The 20,315-nt window shown below is 37.7% G+C and overlaps 1 protein-coding gene across 3 annotated transcripts in view; it reads right to left on the bottom strand.

Moving 5' to 3' along the window:
* NSUN6 (NOP2/Sun RNA methyltransferase 6) overlaps positions 1-20,315 on the bottom strand; it is a 65,434-nt gene that overhangs the window by 10,199 nt on the left and 34,920 nt on the right. For 2 of the 3 annotated variants that reach the window (XM_048219410.2, XM_026478973.4), the window contains exons 9-12: positions 7,587-7,735; positions 3,834-3,959; positions 623-2,282; positions 120-244 (exon numbers count right to left, since the gene is read on the bottom strand). In XM_048219410.2, the coding sequence (XP_048075367.1) occupies positions 2,070-2,282; positions 3,834-3,959; positions 7,587-7,735 (488 nt within the window). In that variant the 3' untranslated portion in view covers positions 120-244; positions 623-2,069. The remainder of the gene's footprint in view (positions 1-119; positions 245-622; positions 2,283-3,833; positions 3,960-7,586; positions 7,736-20,315) is intronic. The other variant, XM_026478975.4, reaches the window with a different exon arrangement.

The following is a 20,315-nucleotide window of genomic DNA, read 5'->3' as shown; positions in this document are numbered from 1 at the left end:
GTCAAAGCCAACATTTTTAACGATATTCTTTGTCCTCCTGTTAATATGCAAATATTTTTCTTTTGTTTTGCCTGCATTGCTTGTATTTTGCTATTTGTCAGTATTAACAGTTTACATACGTGTCTACTGCTGGTCTCCCTGTCTCCAATCTTCGTCCCAGCTGAGCACATAAGGCTTGGCGGAGAGCATGAGAAGACATGGATTTTTTAAAACATACTTAAAGTTTGGAGAAATGTGCAGAGCCCTAGAAATGGAATTACACAGGTAAACAGTGCTTCTCTTTAGTCCAATGACATCTACTGGATAAAAGGCAGAATGAGGGATATGAAGAAGTCAGTCACATAGTTGAAATATCTTGCCCCTCATTCAATAAGCATGTATTGATGATCTGCTCTAAAGCAGTGGGAGAAAAGACAGGGTTCCTGCCTCCAAAACTTTCCCAAGCCTGGGGGGACGGAGGGGAAAGGAACATGCCTATTAAACTAAGAATGAGTGTGTTAAGTGCCAGGAGGGCACAAGTGGGTCCTAGGGGTGTATGGAAAGACAGAAATGCCTAAGCCAACCTCAGAGAAGGATGTTCAAGAAAGCCTTCTTCAAAGAAGAGGCCTGCTGAAGATCTTACCTGATCCAAGAGACCTTGCCATCTTGATGGACACAACAGAAGAAATTCCGAACACAAACCTAGGAGGGAAAAGAAAGAAACTATTAGGGCAAATGTTCCCAATTGTCCACCTTATATATCTAAGGCTGAGAAACTCTGGGGTGATCCGAATGGAAGTTAAAACATTTAAATTTATTTAACACTGTATGAGACAGCCTTTAAACTGGGCTAGGTATTGAGTATTTTAATATGTCTTATCTAAAAAGCAGCAGGATGAAGCAAGCCTAAGGTTATAATTAATTTTTAATAAAAGTAGTCACTATTGGCTGTTAACAGTGGGATGTTTGGTCACCTTTGCAGTTAAGGGAATGTTTGTGTTTTTGTCGGATTCCAGACTTGATTATGAAGTGGTCTTTTTTTGTCTTGATCTCCATATTCACAATTGCTTTGTCTGATGTTGGTGTTCAGTGAATTTGTTTATGTTCAAGAGGAGAACACCAAGGTATAGCTGTAAGTGCCAAGCCAGTTCCCAGCTACCAGAAGCTGGTTTTTTCTGTCTCCCCAGTCATATCACATTAACTGGTATAATAGGTGTTCTGAGGGATGATGAAAGGTACCCAAATTGTGGAATATTCTCACAATTTTCATGTACAGAGTAAAGAAAATATTTGTTTTAGGTTTTAGTTTAAAAGCATGGAAAAAAAAGTAAACACGGTCTAGACTTCATTTGAAAGAGTTGATTCAGGGGCGCTTGAGTGGCCCAGTTGGTTAAGCATCCAACTCTTGGTTTCGGCTCAGGTCGTGCCCTCAGGGTGGTGAGATCAAGCCCAGTGTCCGGCTCTGCGCTCACCAAGGAGTCTGCTTGAGATTCTCCCTCTGCCCCTCCCGTGGTCTCTCTCTCTCTCAAATAAATCTTAAAAGAAAAAAAAAGTTGATTTATCAAATAGTAAACAGAAAAACTCTGATAAAATGCTCAGCTTGGTTATGGGTACACGGAAAACATTATAGTTCTCATACCCTGTATTCTTAGGGAACTACTTTATGACTCAAGGACAAATAACTTTTTTTTTTACCAAATTAAATATTGCTCATTTTATTTCTTACAATCACAAATTTTAACATTAAAAATGACTTACATTCTTTACACATTAAAACACAAAACCCCAAATGAAAATACACTCCAGATAGCTATAGGCATCTCCTTTTCTTTATACTATGCTAAATCCTTAAGAAAAAATTTATTTAAAAACACAAAATATAATCTCATACCACCCCTAACTACTTCCTCCATGAAATAAGAGTCTCTTGATCAAATCTCTTGGTCCCTGGTGCAACCACTGACAGCCTTTTCTGTTTCCTTAACAACTATGCCATCATTTACCAGACCTGACAACAGTTGGGTTAAAAAAAAAAAAGAAGAAGAAAACCATACAGTGAACGTTTAGAATTTTCATTTCTAAGGATCCTTCTATGTGCTTTTGCATTTTATGAATTTTGCAATAAAAAAACCTATACAATCCTTATTTGCCAGCCAAATCATGTCTTCTACTCTGGCATCTCTGAGAGAATCAATGTCAGTGTCCCGTAACGGCACAACAGATGGATCAAATCGCTGCAGCTGTTTCAATTGTTCAAATGCTAGGCCAGCTCCCATCATTCCTTCTCCTCCAATCTGTGGTTCCTGTTTGGAGAAAATGAGAAAACGTGAACATCCTCTCGTTGGTAAGTGTGCCTGCATACAACTTAAGTTAAAAGACAAAACTGAGGTATAAGTACCACCAATTCCAAAAACAGACAAATGATAGCTTTGTGGAATGGACAGGCAGTTTTTCTGGGTAGTAATATGTGGTCACCTGATGACTATCTCTTACGACCCACACACTCATCAAGTACCGCCGCTTTGCCACGTTTCCGCTGTGTGATTTTAAGCAAGCAACTTCACCTCTGTTTTCTCAGCTACAAAACAGATAAAATACTCAGTGCTAAGACTTTATTTAATAAGGTAGCAGTCTGCCTGGCATATGGTGGTCACTCAGTAAGTGGATTATTATCAATAACAGCAAGAAAAGAAAATTCAGTTTTTTTATCACACTCCCCAAAGCTGACGGGAGTTCCTTCAGCACCTAAAGGTGCCTTTCTCTGATGCATACATTCAAAAACAACAATAGAAATCTTTTATCATCTGATTGGTATTAGAACAAATGTTAGAAAGAGATACATTAAGGCTGTGTCAATCAGTTTAGAATACAGAATCAAGAAATTGAGTAATATGTGTGAACCACGACTGCACAAGATCCATAATCCTAAATCAAGTCACCACTGCATAAATGTCATGTTTAATGCTTATTCTTTAAAAACCTACTGTTTATTAATCTATGGGAGGGGGAATTTCCATCTCTTTTTGGTATATATTGAGTGTATATGCATATGTACACACACACACACACACACACACACACACACAAAACTCAAGTGAATTCTGAAGTCTTTCTTTCCTCCACAATGCAATTACCTTACTTTCTGAGCCTAGAAACCATCTCTGGATTGCTTTTTATCCACATATTCCAATTACTTGGCTAGAATTCTGTACAGGAGGGTACTGAAGTGAGATGTTCAATGTATCTAACTGAATGTGAGCATTATTACAGATTTAAACTTCGTCTCAAACAGCATGGATTAAAAATATAGTCATAATATACTTTTGATAAAAACCAAGACAGGTGAAAAAAAGTGTAAGAAAGCTTTCTAAATGTTACGTAGTTTATGTCAGAAACCATAAAGAAGCAATATTCCTGAACCATTTGCCCCCCCCCCCCCCCGGCTAGTTTGCTTATATCCCAGCCTTGATGCAACTTGAGAAAAAATGCTCAACATACTCCATACCAGCAAAATCTAGGAGTAGGAGGGGAAAAGAAACTTTTTAGGAGAAAAAGTTCTGAGTAACATAAGAGCCACAAGAGAAAGAAGCATGTTAACCCGAGTCCCCTGAGCTCTGTGGCATTTAAACACAACGGCAAGGAACCAAAACAGGGTCAAACTTTGTTAGGATGTGGATATTCTCTATGGGCAGTCTGCAATGGATCTCATTAGAGAAGCATTCTTGTTTACTGCAGTATTTGTTTCAGAAGTTTTGCTTGACATATTTCTTCCTATAACAACCTTGTGTTTATCCCCACACTAGAGTTTCTGTAATTTGTCAGATTACACAGAGAAAACAGGAAATTATTCTTACCTGGGGCTGAAGCTGAAGGTAAGGAAATGTTCTGAGGGCCCAGGCAACCTGTTCTTCGTTTTCTGCCAGCGTGATGGTGCACGTGCTATACACCAGCACGCCCCCCGGCCTCAGCAGCTCAACTGCCTACAGAAACACGAGCAGACTGTGTACCACAAGGCAAAACCAACATGTGACGGGATCTTAAATCGACAGGATACCTTTCAAGTGTTGGGGATAAATGTTCTGTATGACCAAGACTCGTTCTCTAATGAGAGAGTTCCAGACAAGGTGCATTTCGCTATCTTGGAGCTGTTATAGTCCATTTAAACCGAGACTTTCCTAAATATAATCATTCAGTTTCACTGCTTTAGATACCACTTTTTATGCCCCGAACTCACACATGTACACTTTTTAAGCCATACTCCTTTCTGAACTCTGTACTCCCATATTCACTTGCCTTCTCCATACGTCTGCTATCAAATTCAACATGTCCCAAAGTGAATGCCTATCTTCCCTCTGAAACCTATTAGAGATGTGCTATTTTCAGGCCCCGAGCCTGATATTATCTTTTATGCCTCTCTCTCTCACACACACTCCCCATCCATTAGCACATTCCATTGGCTCTACCTTTAAAATCTATCCAGAATTTGGCTCCTTCCACTGCTATCATCCAGGTCCAAGCCCCACTGTCTTTAGCCTGGATTACTGCAGCCTCCTTCTTCATCCCTCTGCGTCCTTGTCTGCCCTCCCATAACCTCTCTTCTCCATACAGCTGCCCGAGCGGTGTTTTAAAAACTTGTCACTTCTCTGCTCAAAATCCTTCAAATGCCCTGACTTATAACTCGGAGTCAAAGCCCAAGTCCTTACAGTGGCTTTCCAAGCCTTACCCAGAGCAGGCCTCTGGCTTCCCCTCTGACCTTACCTCACACATCTTGCTCACTCTGCTTCAGCAACACTGGTCTCTGCTGTTCCAGAACCCACACGGCACACTCCCACTTCAGGAGCAGCACACAAGCTTGGAAACTCTAATTCTCCACACTGCTTCTTCACAGTCTTCTTATCGTTGTGTCTCTGCCACCTTTCCAGCACCTGACTGTCCCAGGTAACACTGCAGCCATTCAAATCCAGCACTCCTATCCTCCCTTCTTTAGTCTGCTCCATGGGATTACTGCTCTGTTACTATATGTAATAACTTATTCATCTATTTGCTTATTTCTCTCCCCAATTAGAACAGACCCTCCATGAGTAAGGCAGGGATTATTTTTTTCACTATTATATTGACAGCACCCAGAATAGCATATATTACATTATGGTTAGGTGCTCAATGAATATTTGTCCAGTAAATAAATGAATCAGGAAATAGGTATTATAAGAAAATGAATTTTTCCCAAATAACTAAGAGTTTATCTTTTCAAACTCCCAGATATTTAAAAACATTTTAAAGAAAATCTTTAAAATATATACTATACATAGTATACTATTACACACTATGTACATATATACACACATACATATATACAGACACACATATATATACTATATGCTATACAGTATATAGAAGTATGGAATAAACTATATAATATATAGTATACCATATCTACTACATACAGTATATTTTTATTATATACAGTAAACATTTGTGCTTTCTTCACTAGAGTAGGCTGATTAAATTTAAACTGTTACTGTGTGCCAGTTATTGTTTTAAGCATTTTACATGGATTTTCTCAATTTACTTATAACCATGAGGTATGGTTACTAATGCCAATGAGGTGAACCTATTAGGTAGACTTATAATCCCCATTTCTCATATATGGAAACCAATGTACCTAAAGTCACTTATTGGAAAAAGCACAGCTCCAAACAAGATGTGTCTGATTATAAAGCCCACATTCTCAATTAACACCTCTCAATGCTAAATGGTAAACCTGCTATATTCTAAATTCTCTCTCGTACACAGTCAGCTGTTCCTCTTCGTTGCCATCACTGCAACTACTACTAAGTAGCCTTTTAAAATTTTCTTTCTCCTAGGACCTAAATAGAAAAGCCCACTCTTTTTAAATTTTTTAAAAAGATTTTATTTATTTGAGAGAGAGAGAGAGAGGGCATGAGCACAAGCAGTGGGGGGCGGCAGGCAGAGGGAGAAGCAGGCTCTCTGCTGAGCAAAGAGTCCCTGCAGGACTTGATCCCAGCACCCTGAGATCATGACCTGAGCCGAAGGCAGATACTTAACTGACTGAGTCACCCAGGTGTCCCAAAAAGCCCAGTCTTCTAAAACACTGTCCTGGGGCGCCTGGCTGGTGCAGTTGGTTAAGCATCTTAACCCTCGGTTTCAGCTCAGGTTGTGCTCTCAGGGTTGTGAAATCGAGCACCATACTGGACTCTGTGCTCAGCATGGAGTCTGCTTGAGTTTCTTTCTCCTTCTGCCTCCACCCCTCCCCCCTGCTCCCCGATCTCTCAGTCTCTCTCTAAAAAAATAAATAAATAAATCTTAAAACAGTGTCCTCATTTTACTTTCAAGTCAAAGTGGGTTTCAGCTATAAGTAAAGCTCCCTTTCTTTCCTGTTTGCTTCCAGGATGTGTTCTTTGAAGACTGTACAGAAGAAAAAGTTAAATAATCTACTGCCAGCGCATCCTTTGTGTATAAAAGGAGATACTAGACAGATGAGCAGAAATGTACTCAAAGACAACTTTGGAGACTGAATAATTCCAGTGCGTCCGTTATTGCTGTAGTTTATGTACTTATAATTACAAGGCCGAGGGGAAATGAAGAAGTCATCTTTGGTCAAATGCTGTCTACATTCTGTGAAATCCACGGAATCATTTCTGCAAGCCTGAAAGAAATCCTCAAATGTTCTATTCGGGCTTCTCCTGAAACGTGCTAGACGCCAGTTAAGTTGGCAAAGTTTTTACGGCTCTTCTATATCCTACACCGAATAGTCCCTTCTCTTTTTTATCAGTGTGTTTCCCTCCCCTGGACTTCCTACTTCTCATATGCTAAGACGATCCAGGAACCCTATAAAAAAAGAGTAATTTATTTTATATCCCCTTCCTTACACATCAGCTCTTAACTATGATGTTAACAGCTCGGTGACTTCTTTAAGATATAGCACAATGCGGGAAAGTCACTAAATGTCTCAGTGAGGAAATTCTGCTACTGCCTTTAAATGAAAGAGTGATCAACATAAATGAAAGCTTCTTGTATTTAAAAACTAGGTTTCTCTGTCCTTTTTTGTGTGATAAAATAAACATAATATAAAATTTGCCATTATAACCATTTGTAAGCGTACAGTTCAGTGGCATTAAGTACTTTCACACTATCATGCAACCACCACTACGACTCATCACTAGAACTGTTCATCTTCCCAAACTCAAACTCTGTACCCATTATCACTAATTCCCCATTCTCCTGTCCCTCCAGCCCTGGTAACCTCTATTCTACTTTCTGTCTCTATGAATGTTCCTATTCTAGTTCCATTATATAAATGGAAACAGACAATATTTGTCTTTCTGTGTCTGGCTTCTATCACTTGGCAGAATGTTTCCAAAGTTCATTCGTGTTGTAGAATTTCATTCCTGTGTAAGGCTGTATAATATTCCATTCTGTGTACACACCACATTTTGCTTATCCTTTCACCTCCTGATGGACCTCTTGATGGGCTGTTTTCACACTTTGGTTATTGTGAAAAATGCTACTATGAACACTACTCTCGGTCTTTGAAACATCAAACAACGAAGGTCAATTTTCGTTCACATCAAAGTATCATCACATACCACAGTGAAGAGTTTTCTCTGTAAAGGCTGATATGATGTCACTTCTTTCAAAGTCCAAGAACAAGCCATGTTTGGTCTCTGTCCCATCCCACTGCATGGTGCATCAAGAAGAACTCGGTCAAAAGATTCTGGTAAGAATGGAGGTTTTCCTATGAAGAGAATTATAAACATATTTGCCATCTGCCTACTGGTCTGGAATAGAAAACTCCTAAGATAGAAGCAATTATCAGGAATTTAAAATCATAATCTAGACTACAAAGGAAAACCACCTCTCCTTTCAAGTAGCTGATAAAACTAATTCCGACATATGCAAAATGTTTAAAAATGTGATTATTATAATTGAGGGTTATTCTGTTGACACAGAGCAAATCAAGGCCTAATCAAATGAGACGCTGAATCCCCAATGTCAGGAGCCACAGTTTATTAGAGCTAGGCCCTGGAATTAATTCTAGCCATCCTGAGAGCTGACACTTCTCTTGGCAATCCCTACTGCAGACAGCCCCAGAAAGGAAGAGTACCTGTTAGGTTCTAGTCAAATCCACTGGTTCTGAGGTTCCTCACTCTCCTTGCTTCTGGGCCATCAGCAAGGCTATGCTCCGGAGTAAGTCAGTATCTCCTTGCATCCAATCTTCCACAGGTTTCCCTTTGCATTCACTTGAATAACTTCCCACTAACTTCTGAGCCAATTTAAGTGTTACTGGAGAAAGTCATGAAACTGAACAGTCTGCTTATGTATTACGCTATCTAACTGCAAGCGAGACACTGCTGCTGCTTTCATAGGAACCCATTTGATTGTCTACAGTAACCACAGCAATGTTCTGAATATCACACCAAGATAACCCACATTTCTCTGATTGCAAAACTGTCAGACAGGAGCGCTTATCAATTTAACTCATCTCCATCCAAAACCATCCTTGCTTTCTTACCTGCTGTCTCAGAATATCTTTTCAAAGTAAACAATTATTTTTAAGGTTTTTGATACATACTGAAAAAATGCTCTATAAAGACTATCCCAATTTACATTTCCATTATGATTTTACTTATTCTCCCAAAATCTTCATCCAAGTATTATTATTTTTATGGTTATTTTTATTGGCCATTTGTATTTTTTCTTGATATAGTCACATTCTTTGTTTTGTCCTTTTCCTACTAAGACTGTTGTCTTTATCTCTCTTTTTTAAAAGATTGTATTTATTTGAGAGAGAAAGAGAATGCACGACAGGGGGAGAGACGGAAGGAGAACAGACTGCCCACTGAGTAGGGAGCCCCTGACGAGGGGCTCGATTCCAGGACCCAGAGATCATGACCTGGGCCGAAGGCAGACGCTTAACTGACTGAGCCACCAGGCGCCCCTGTTACCTTTCTCTTACTTATTAGAAGAGCTACAAGGGTAGTAGATGCTCTCTGTAGTGATTAGATCTAGGATGCCTCAGTGATCTCTTTTTGCTTTTCCAGCTCTTCAACATCTATTTAACAGATTCCTTACACTACTTATTTATACTAAATTGTCTCTCTTTAGTACAAATTTGTAATGAATTGTTTCTGTTGCAATACCTTGTATACTTTTTTTTAATCCTGTGGGCAAATTCTCCCAAAACACAGCTCTCAACAAGTTATTCATTTCCCTGACAAAGTAAAACAAAACCAAAAACTATTCCCACAGCTCCTAAATCTCTGGAATAAACTCCTGAGACTAACAAATACAGACCATTAACAATGAACAATCGGGCCTCATCCAGATTGTTCTCCAGCTACATTTCTCAGTACTCCCCCATATTCACCAATGTTGAAAACAAACAAGTCCACATCACCACTTTGTTACCCAAAAATGTCATGAACTTTCCTATTTCCATGCTTCTACTAATTCTATTCACCTGAGAAGCCCCCTGCACTCACTTCCATTTGTCCAACTGCTATCTACCCTTTCAACGCCTAACAAATACCACCTCCTCACCTAAATGCTTTTTCCATTGTCCCTCTAAGAAGTAATCCTTCCGAGTTCCCATAGCACTTGGTAGCTTTTGGACGTATGGTATTTTTTTTAATTAATTAATTTGAGAGAGAGAGCACGAGCACGTGGCAGGGAGGGGCAAGAGGAGAGGTAGAGAGAATCTCCAGCAGATTTCATGCTGAGCATGGAGCCCAGTGTGGGGCTCCATCTCCCGATCCTGAGATCATGAGCTGAGCAGAAAACAAGAGTCGGACACTTAAATGACTGTGCCACCCACGTGCCCTAGGGTTCATGTCTTAATTCCCCCCCAGGCACTGAAAATTCCTTAAAAATATCTGCCAGCCCGCAAGATACCTTTGTGTGAGCTAGGATTAAGGTATCTGCACCTCGGGATTAACATAGTCCTGCACCATGATAAACAGAGCACAGGTTGGAACTCAGCCCCTCAACATATCCCTCAGCCAGGTGCCCTTGGACAGAGCATAACTATATGCCATGGCCCTGACGGAGTAGGGACAATAATGCCTCATCACTGAACTCACTGTTCTTCATAAGTACCATTTTCATAAAAGGTAGTGGATAATTATACAGAAATTGAGAAATTATCAAAATCTTCTAGACATGTCAAAAATCAGACCAAGATCACCAAATGACCCCCAAATGTACCTGGTCCAAGAGAAATTTCTCTTGTTCGAAACAAGAAAGCCATGGAAAGAACATTTAAAGCTTATACATTGTATAAGGTACCCAACTTTTTACTTATGCAAACCTTTTACTATATAATCTTACAACTACCTTTAGTGACTTCTAAAACTACGTTAGTTTGGGGTGTTGTAGAATTTAGGAGCAATTTTATGATACAAATAACGAGACTGAGACAACTTTTGGAATGAAGGCATGCAGAACTTCTCCCCACTGAAAGAACTGGTAAAAATTACAACACAAACAAAAACAACCATTTAAAGTCTCTAGAAAATGTCTAGGATATACATCAAATGAAGAAACACTTATTAAAGAAAATATAAGAAATGTGAGTATCTGTGGTATCTGAGCCACAGTCTGTTCCTTCCTTTGCCCCAAAAGCCTCTTCCCTGAGGCTCAGAGGGAAAAGTGATCCACTTCACGTGAGTGCAGCCAGGAACACATGGCTGCCTCTCTCCCTACCCTCCCAGGCAAGAAATACGGTTAATTCACTGGAAGTCAGAGGCCTGCCAGCATTTCTAATCCCCTCAAGTCCCATGTTGCAAAGGCTCGATTCCAGGTTAAGAGCAGCTGAAAACACTCTGGGGCTGCCTTCCTCCACCCAGCCCGCACTCATACATGGACAGCTCTAGCCCAGGCACAGCAGGCTGAGAATACCAAAGCCCCAACTGTTCTTGCCCCAACTTAACAAAAGAACCTCCAAATATAAAAAGCAAAAACTGGGAGAACTAAAGGGAGAAATACACCATTCAGCAATGAGTTGGAGACTTCCATACCTAACTTTCATAATAAAAAGAATAACCAGGCACAGGATCAAAAAGGAAATAGAACATTTCAACATAAAGGAGACCTAACAGATTACCTATAGAACATTCCACTCAACAATGGTAGAACACACATTCTTTTCCAGTGCACATGAATCATTCTCTAAGAGAGAACATAAGTGAGGCCACAAAACACAGATCAGTAAATTTTAAAAAGGCTGAACTCATTCATTTGTTCTTCACCAAAATGGAATGAAAATATGTTAGGAATACAAGGAAATTTGGGAAATTCACAAATATGTGGAAGTTAAAAAACATGCCCCAAAATAACCATGGGTCAAAGAAATCACAGGTAAATCATAAAATGATTTGACATGAATAAAAACACAACACACCAAAACTTATGGGAAACAGTGAGATACTGCTTAGAGGGAAAATTACAGCTGTAAACAGCTATGTTTCTAAAAAAGATCTCAAATCAACAACCCAGCCTTCCATCTTAAGACAATGGAAAAAGAAAAGCAAACGAAAAAATAGAGAAGAAAATAATAAAGGTTACAGCAGAAATTAATGAAACAGAGAATTAAAAAAAAAGAGAGAAAGGATCAACAAAAACCAAAAGTTAATTCTCTGAAAGGAGCAACAAAATGAACAAAACTTAAGCTAGACTGACCAAGAAAAAAAGAGAAAAGACTCAAAATATTAATATCAGGGATTAAAAAGGGGACATTACTACTGACCTGACAGAAAGAAAAATAATTAAAAAGGAATACTACGAATAGCTGTACAGATAATTTAGATGACATGGATAAATTACCAGCAAAACACAAACTACTGAAAATGATTTAAGAAGAAAGAAAATCTGAATAAATCTGTAGTAAGTAAAGAGACTAAATTAATAATTTTTAAAATTTCCACAAAGAAAAGTCCCAACCAGATGTTTTCACTGATCAGTCTATCAAACATTTAAAAAAGAATTAATAATTCTTGATAAATTCTTTCAAAAACAGAAGGAAAAAGAATACTTCCCAACTCATCCTATGAAGCCATAATTACCCTAATACCAAAACCCGACAAACACAGCACAGGAAAGAAAACTACAGACCAGTGTCTCTTATGAATATGGACACAAATACAAACAAACCCGATCTAGCAACATGTGAAAAAAATTACACACTATGACCAAGTAGGATTTATCCCAGGAATCCAAGGTTGTTTAGCATCTGAAACTCAAATAAAGGTCAAACACCACAAGATCATCTCAATAGACACAGAGGAAGCATTTGACAAAATCCAACACTATTTTATGATTAAAAACACCCAGTAAAACAGAAATAACAGGAAATTCCTCAGCCTGATAAAGGTTATCTATGAGAAACCTTTAGCTGGTTTTAAACCACTTGAAAGACTGATCAGCAATAAGATATGGATGCCCTCTGTTACCACTTCCGCTTAAACATTGTACTAGAGGTTCTAGCAGGACAACTAGGTAAGAAATGAAACAAAATGCATCCAAATTAGAAAGAAAACAGTAGACCTATCTTTATTTGTAGATGAACAAAGCTGGAAGACAACCCACTTCCTGATTTCAAAATTTACTAAAAAGCTATAGTAATCCAGACAATCCTTACTAACTTACAGATAAAAATATCAATCAATGGAAGAGAACTGAGAGTCCAGAAATAAACCCTTACATTTATGGTCAACAAGGGTACCAAGACAATTCAACAAAGCAAAACAGTCTTTCAGCAAAAGGTGCTGGGGCAACTGAGTATCTATGGGAAGAAGAATCAAAATCAAGTTTGATTCTTTCATCACACCATAAACAAAAATTATTTCACAATGGATTCTAGACCTAGATATAAGAACTAAAATTATAAAATTCTTATAGACACCCCAAAACAAATAACAAAAGAAAAAATAGGTAAAGGGGACAACAAATTAAAAACTTTTGAGTTTCAGAGAACATCATCAAAAAAGTGAATGGACAAATCACAGAATGGGAGAAAATATTTATAAATCCTATGTCTAATAAAAGACTTGTACCTGGAATATATAAAGAACTCTTAAAACTCAAAACATAAAAAGACAACCCATTTTAAAAACAGGCAAAGGATCTGACTAGACAAGGAGATATAACATGTCCAACGAGAACATGAAAACATGCTCAACATTATTAGTCATCAGGGAAACCTGCAACAGAGAAACTCAAATCAAAACCAGGAAAATAATTCCATACCTACTAAGCTGGCTTTAATCAAAGGACAGATGCTGGTGAGGATGTGAAGAAACTGAAACCTTCATATACTGCTGCTGAAAATGTAAAATGATCCAGCTGCTTTGTAAAACAGACTGGCGGTTCTACAGAAAGGTAAATGTCAAGTTACCATATGATCCAGAAATGCGACTTGCAGGTATATGCTCAAGAGAAATGAAATCTATGTCCACACAGAAACTTGTACACAAATGTTTACAGCAACATTATTCATAAGAGCCAAAAAAGGGTAAACAACCCAAATGTCCACCAAATGATGACTGGATAAATAATAATCTGTGCAGTGGAATACTGTCCATCCACGAAAAGGAATGAAGTACAGAGACATACCATAACATAGATAAACCATAATAAGAGTACAGTAAATGAAAGAAACCAGTCACAAAAGCTCACATCCTGCAGGATTTCCTTTATATGAAATATCCAGAACAGCCCAATCTGCAGAGACAGAAAGCAGATTAAGAGTTGACTAAGCCTGGGGGGTGGAAGTGTAAGGCAATAAGGAGTTGAATGTTAAAGAGTATGAGGTTCCTGTGGAAGGAGCCGAGATGCCCTTCAACAGATGACTGGATTAAGAAGATGTGGTCCATATATACAATGGAATATTACTCAGCCATCAGAAAGAACGATTACCCAACATTTGCAGCAACATGGAAGGGACTGGAGATTATGCTAAGTGAAATAAGTCAAGCAGAGAAAGACAATTATATGGTTTCACTCATTTGTGGAGCATAAGGAATAGCAGGGAGATCGGTAGGAGAAGGAAGGGAATAATGAAGGGGGGTAAACAGAAGGGGGAATGAACTACGAGAGACTATGGACTCTGGGAAAGAAACTGAGGGTTTCAGAGGGGAGGGGGAGTGGGGGGATGGGCTAGGCTGGTGATGGGTATTAAGGAGGGCACGTATTGCATGGAGCACTGGGTGTTGTACTCAAACAATGAATCATGGAACACTACATCAAAAGCTAATGATGTACTGTATGGTGACTAACATAAGAAAAAAATTTTTTAAAATGTATGAGGTTTCTTTTCAAGGTAATGAAATTGTTCAAAAATTAGATTGTGATGATGGCTGCATAACTGAATAAAAAAACAAGTGAACTGTATACTTTAAATGTGTGAATTGTGTGGTACATGAAATATATACTGATACACAACAAAGATGTTAAAAAGAACAAGTGAGGTCAGATTATTAAAGATTACAAATTTCCATTCTAAAGCAATCTTTACTATTGATCCTATATGAAGAAAAACCACTATTCTTTCCCATTTAACAAATACTACAGTGGATATAATTTAAAATTAGGTAAGAAAAAGGGTAATCTTTCAAAAAATCTCTAATATGACATAAAATGTTTCCTTTGGCATCAAGAATAAAAACTGCTCTCAGGAATGATTTTTAGTACTTACCTAGTAATATATTAAAAAACAACTGGTTTCTTTTTATAAATTGTATTTATGAGGGAAAAGATTGGATTTGGGTTACTCCTTATAGGTAACCACAACATTAAAAGTATGGATAATCTTTATTCCCAATAAATGAAAGTCAAACTAAATATAACTCTTTATAAAGAGTTCAAACTGAATATTCAAACAATATTTTCTCTTTTTAGGGTTTGTTTTTGTTTTTTTGGTATTAAAATCACCTTGCCAAGCTATGTAAAACTTTTTATCATATTAACTGAATTTACAGAACAGGTGAAAATCACCCTGAAGTAAATTGGGAGAATTATTGTTTTTGTGCTCTTTCATTTTCCAAGTCAGTACTTATTCTTTCTGTGTCCAGCTAACAATCTATTGTGCATATAAGTTAAAAATTTATAGCTAAGCACACGAATAATTTAAAACTGTGAAAAAAATTATACTTTTTTCCAAAGATGGCTATGACAATACCTCCCACCCCACTTGCCCTTCAATTTGACACTGACTCTTTTCCCACAGCAGATAGGGTCTAATGTTCCTTCTCCTTTATTCTTGACAAAAGCAGACTTGCTGCTACACGACTTTTGGATGCGGTCATAAAAGGTGATACAGTTTCTGCCTGGGGCTCTTGGGACACTTGTTTTCAGAACCCAGCCAACATGGTCTGAGAAAATCTAGTACACGGAGAGGCCATGTATAGGTGCCACCTGAGAGCCACCATTAACCTCCAGATAGGTATGTGGTAGACAAAGCTTCCTTCAGGTACCATGTGACTGCTGTTGCATAAGCCACTGAAAGTAAAAACCACTTGAGTTGCCAGCTGATCCCTAAAATTGTGAGAAATAATAATAAACTTATTGTTGTTTTAAGTCACTGAGTGATGGGCTGCTTTGTTATAACAGCAGTCCATACCCAGAACAAATTGTTTAAAAATCAAAACTACCCTGCAACTTGACATTAGTGCACAGTGACCAAGTCACTGAATCAACTCCTTACCACCTTATACTAAACACCTCATTTATCCACTCAGAGGACTTTAAACCCTTCCAACTTAAAAAGGAAAGAAGCAATTTATTAACTAAAAGGAATAAATTTAGAAAACATGAGGGGGGAAATGGCAGAGTAGAAGGATCTTGAGTTCACCTTATCCCACAGACACTAAACCAACAACCACAACTTCTACAACTCATTCTGAAAATCTGAAGACTGACAGATCTTCCACACCTAGTCATAAAGAGAAGGACACATCAAAAAGGGTAAGAGGGGTAGAGATAAGGTCAATGACTAAACCCCCGATAAGACTAAGCACAAGAGGAAAGATGAAGGAGGGGATCAGATCCCACAGCTGGCAACCAGAGCCCTGGGGACTTAAACTGTGAAGATGAGTCTCATGATACCTGGCTTTGAAAATCAGCAGAGCCTAACACTGGGAGCTCTGACAATTAAGCTATCAGTTGATTTTTCAACAGAAACTTTGCAGGCCAGAGGAATGTGGCAATGATACATCCAAAGTGCTGAAAGGTGGGGGGGGCGCCTGGGTGGCTCAGTTGGTTACGGGACTACCTGTGGCTCAGGTCATGATCCCAGGTCCTGGGATTGAACCCCACATCGGGCTCCCTCTCCCTCTGCTGTTCCCTGATTCTGCTCTCTCGCTCTCTCTGTCAAATAAATAAAATCTTTTAAAAAAGACAAAACCAAAAAAACAAAAAAACAACAACAAAAAAAAAACAACCCACCCAAAGTGCTGAAAGGAAAAACGTACAACCAAGAATACTCTACCCAGCAAGGCTATCTTTTTTTTTCCTTTTTTTTTTTATTATGATATGTTAGTCACCATACAGTACATCATTAGTTATTGATGTAGTGCTCCATGATTCATTGTTTGCATATAACACTTTGGAAAACAGTGTGGAGGTCCCTCAAAAAGTTAAAAATAGAGCTACCCTATGACCAGCCATTGCACTACTGGGTATTTACCCCAGAGATACAGACGTAGTGAAGAGAAGGGCCATATGCACCCCAATGTTCATAGCAGCATTGTCCACAATAGCCAAACTGTGGAAGGAACCAAGATGCCCTTCAACAGCAAGGCTATCTTGAAGGAGAAATGAAGGAGAAATAGAGTTTCCTGGACAAAAAAAAAGTTAAAGGAATTTATCACCACTAAACCCACCTTACAAGAACTGTTTAAAGGGAATTTTTTCAGAGGAAAGAAAAGACTATAACTAGAAGAAAATCACGACAGAAAAAAACTTCACTGGTAAAAGCAAACACACAGTGAATAGAGATTAATTTCTCCTAAAACCAATATGAAGGTTAAAACACTATGGTTGTGAAATCAAGTATATCTGCAAAACTTAAGGAATACACAAAATAAAAAGATGTAAAATATGACATCGTATACATGAAATGAAGGGGAGTAAAAATTTAGTGCTTTCAGTGTTCGAACTTAAGTCAACCACCAACTTAATACAGACTGCTATACACAAGAGGATGTTATAAATGAACACCATGATAACCACAAATAAAAGACCTATAACAGATACACACACAAAAAAGAGAAAAGAATCCAAGCATAACACTAAAAGAACCAACCAAACCACAAGGGAAGTGAGCAAGAAAAAAAGAAAGGAACAGAGAACTACAAAAATAACCAGAAAGCAATTAACAAAATGGCAGTAAGTACATATTTATTTATCAGAGAGAGAGAAAGAGAGAGCGAGCATGAGCAGGGGGAGGGGCAGAGGGAGAAGCAGACTCCCTTCCCCAAATAGGGAGCCCAACACAGGACCCCGGCATCATGACCTAAGGTGAAGGCAGATGCTTAACTGACTGAGCCACCCAGGCACCCCAACAATTACTTCAAGTTTAAATAAATGCTTCATTTAAAAGACATGAATAAAAAATCAAGACCCACCTATATGCTGTCCATAGAAGACTCACTTCAGACTTAAAGACACAGAGACTGAAAATGAAGGAATGGAAAGAAATTCCATGCAAACAGAAGCAAAAAAAACAACATCAACAACAACAAAAAAACCCAAAAAAAACAAAACAAAAACAAACAAGAAAGCAAAGCCAGGCAGAAACACTTCTATCAAACAAAACAGACTTAAAAACAAAGTTCTAATAAGAGACAAATAAAGGCATTACATAATAATAAAGGGATCAATCCAACAGGAGGATATACAATAGTAGTGGACTTTAACACCTCAATTTCAATTACATCAACTGATAGATTATCCAGACAGAAAATCAACAAGGAAACAGTCACTTTGAATGACACATAGACCAAATAAACCTAAAAGATACCGAACATTCCATCCAAAACGAGCAAAACACACTTTCTTTTCTAGTGCACGTGGCACATTCTCCAAGAGAGATCACATGTGAGGCCACAAAACAAGTATCAAATTTAAGAACACCAAAATCATATCAAGCATCTTTTCCAACCACCACAATGTGAAACTAGAATTTAAAAAAAAAAAAAACCTGGTAAAAAGACAAACACCCGGTAGCTATATAACATGGAACTAAACAAAAATGGGTCGATGATGAAATCAAAGAGGAAATCAAGTAATACCTGGAGACAAATGAAAATGGAAACACAACAGTCCAAAATTTTGGGAACACAGCAAAAACAGTTCTAAGACAGAAGTTTATGGTGATACAGACCTACCTTAAGAAATAAGAAAAATCTCAAACAATCAGACCTTACACCTAAAGGAATGAGAAAAAAGAACAAAGCCCAAAGTTAGTAGAAGGAAGTTAATAAAAAGATTAGAGTGGAAATAAATTGAGACTAAAAAAACAACAAAAGAAAAGATCAATGAAACCAAGAGCTGGTTCTTTGAAAGGATGAACAACATTGATAAACCTTTAGCCAGACTTATCAAGAGAGAACTCAAAAAATAAAATCAGAAATGAAAGAACAGAAATAACCAACAGCACAGAAATACAAAGGATTATAAGAACACTACAAAAAAATTACATGGAAACAAATTGGACAACCTAAAAGAAATGGATAAATTCCTAGAAACGTACAATCTTTCAAAACTGAATCGGGAAGAAACAGAATATTTGAACAGACTTATTACTAGTAATGAAATTAAATCAGTAATCAAAAAACTCCCAACAAACAAAAGTCCAGGGCCTGATGGCTTCAAAGGTGAATTCTACCAAATATTGAAAGAAGAGTTAATACCTATTCTTCTCAAACTGTTTCAAAAAATAAAAGGGGAAGAAAAACTTCCAAATTCATTCTAAGAGGCCAGCATTAGCCTGTTAACAAAACCAGACAGACACTACAGGAAAAGAAAACTGCAGGCCACTACCCCTGATAGACAGATGCAAAAATCCTCAACAAAACATTAGCAAACCAAATTCAACAATATATGAAAGGAACATTCAGCACAAACAAGTGGAATTTATTCCACAGATGCAAGGATGGTTCAAAATTCACATACCAATGTGATACATCGCATTAACAAGAATGATGAAAACCATATGATTATCTCAATACATGCAGAAAAACCATCTGACAAAATACAATACCCACTCATGATAAAAACTCTCAACAAAGTGGGTTTAGGAGAAACATACCTCGACATAATAAAGGACGTATATGAAACAATGCACAACCAATATCATACTCAATAGTGAAAAATTGAAAGCTTTTCCTCTAAGATGAGGAATAAGACAAAGATGTCCACTCTCACCACTTTTATTCAACACAGTACTGGAAGTCTAGGCACAGCAATCAGACAAGAAATAAAAGGCATCCAAACTGGTGGAGGAAATAAAACTGTTACTCTTTACAGATGACTTGATACTATATATAGAAAACCCCAAAGACCGTTAAAAAACCTATTAAAATTAGTGAATTCAGTAAAGTTATAAAATGTAAAATTAATATACAGAAATCTGTTGTGTTTCTGTACACTAATAATGAAGTAGAAGAGAAATTAAGAAAACAATCCCATTTATAAATGCACCAAAAAGAAAAAATGCAAAGGAATAAATTTAAACGAGGGGAAGACCTATACTCTGAAAATTCTAAGACATTAAGGAAAGAAACTGAAGACAATACAAACATATGGAAAGATACACCATGCTCATGGATGGGAAGAATACCATTAAAATGCCCATACTACCCAAGCAATTTAAAGATTTAACGCAATCACTACCAAAAAAAACAACAGTGCTTTTCATAGAACTAGAACAAAGAGTATTAAAATTTATATTAAACCACAAAAGACCCCAAACAGTCAAAGCAATCTTGAAAAAGAAGAACAAAGCTGGAGGTATTATCTGTTTGAGATTCCTCAAAAAATTAAAAATAAAAATACTATATGATCTGGTAATTCTACAACCAGATAATTACTCAAAGAAAATGAAAACATTAATTCAAAAAAGATATATGCAACCCTATTGCCGTATTATTTCAGTAGGCAGTACTTTTTTTTTTTATATCATCTAACGTGGAGCTCAAACTTACAACCCCGAGATCAAGATCTGCATACGCTACAGACTGAATCAGCCAGGTGCCCCTTTCAGTAGCCAATATACTGAAGCACTCCCAAGTGTCTACTGATAGATGGGATAAAGAAGATGT

The sequence above is a fragment of the Ursus arctos genome, unplaced genomic scaffold (genome assembly GCF_023065955.2).
Source record: "Ursus arctos isolate Adak ecotype North America unplaced genomic scaffold, UrsArc2.0 scaffold_30, whole genome shotgun sequence".
Lineage (NCBI taxonomy): Eukaryota > Metazoa > Chordata > Mammalia > Carnivora > Ursidae > Ursus > Ursus arctos.
This window is presented reverse-complemented; position numbering and strand designations above follow the sequence as displayed.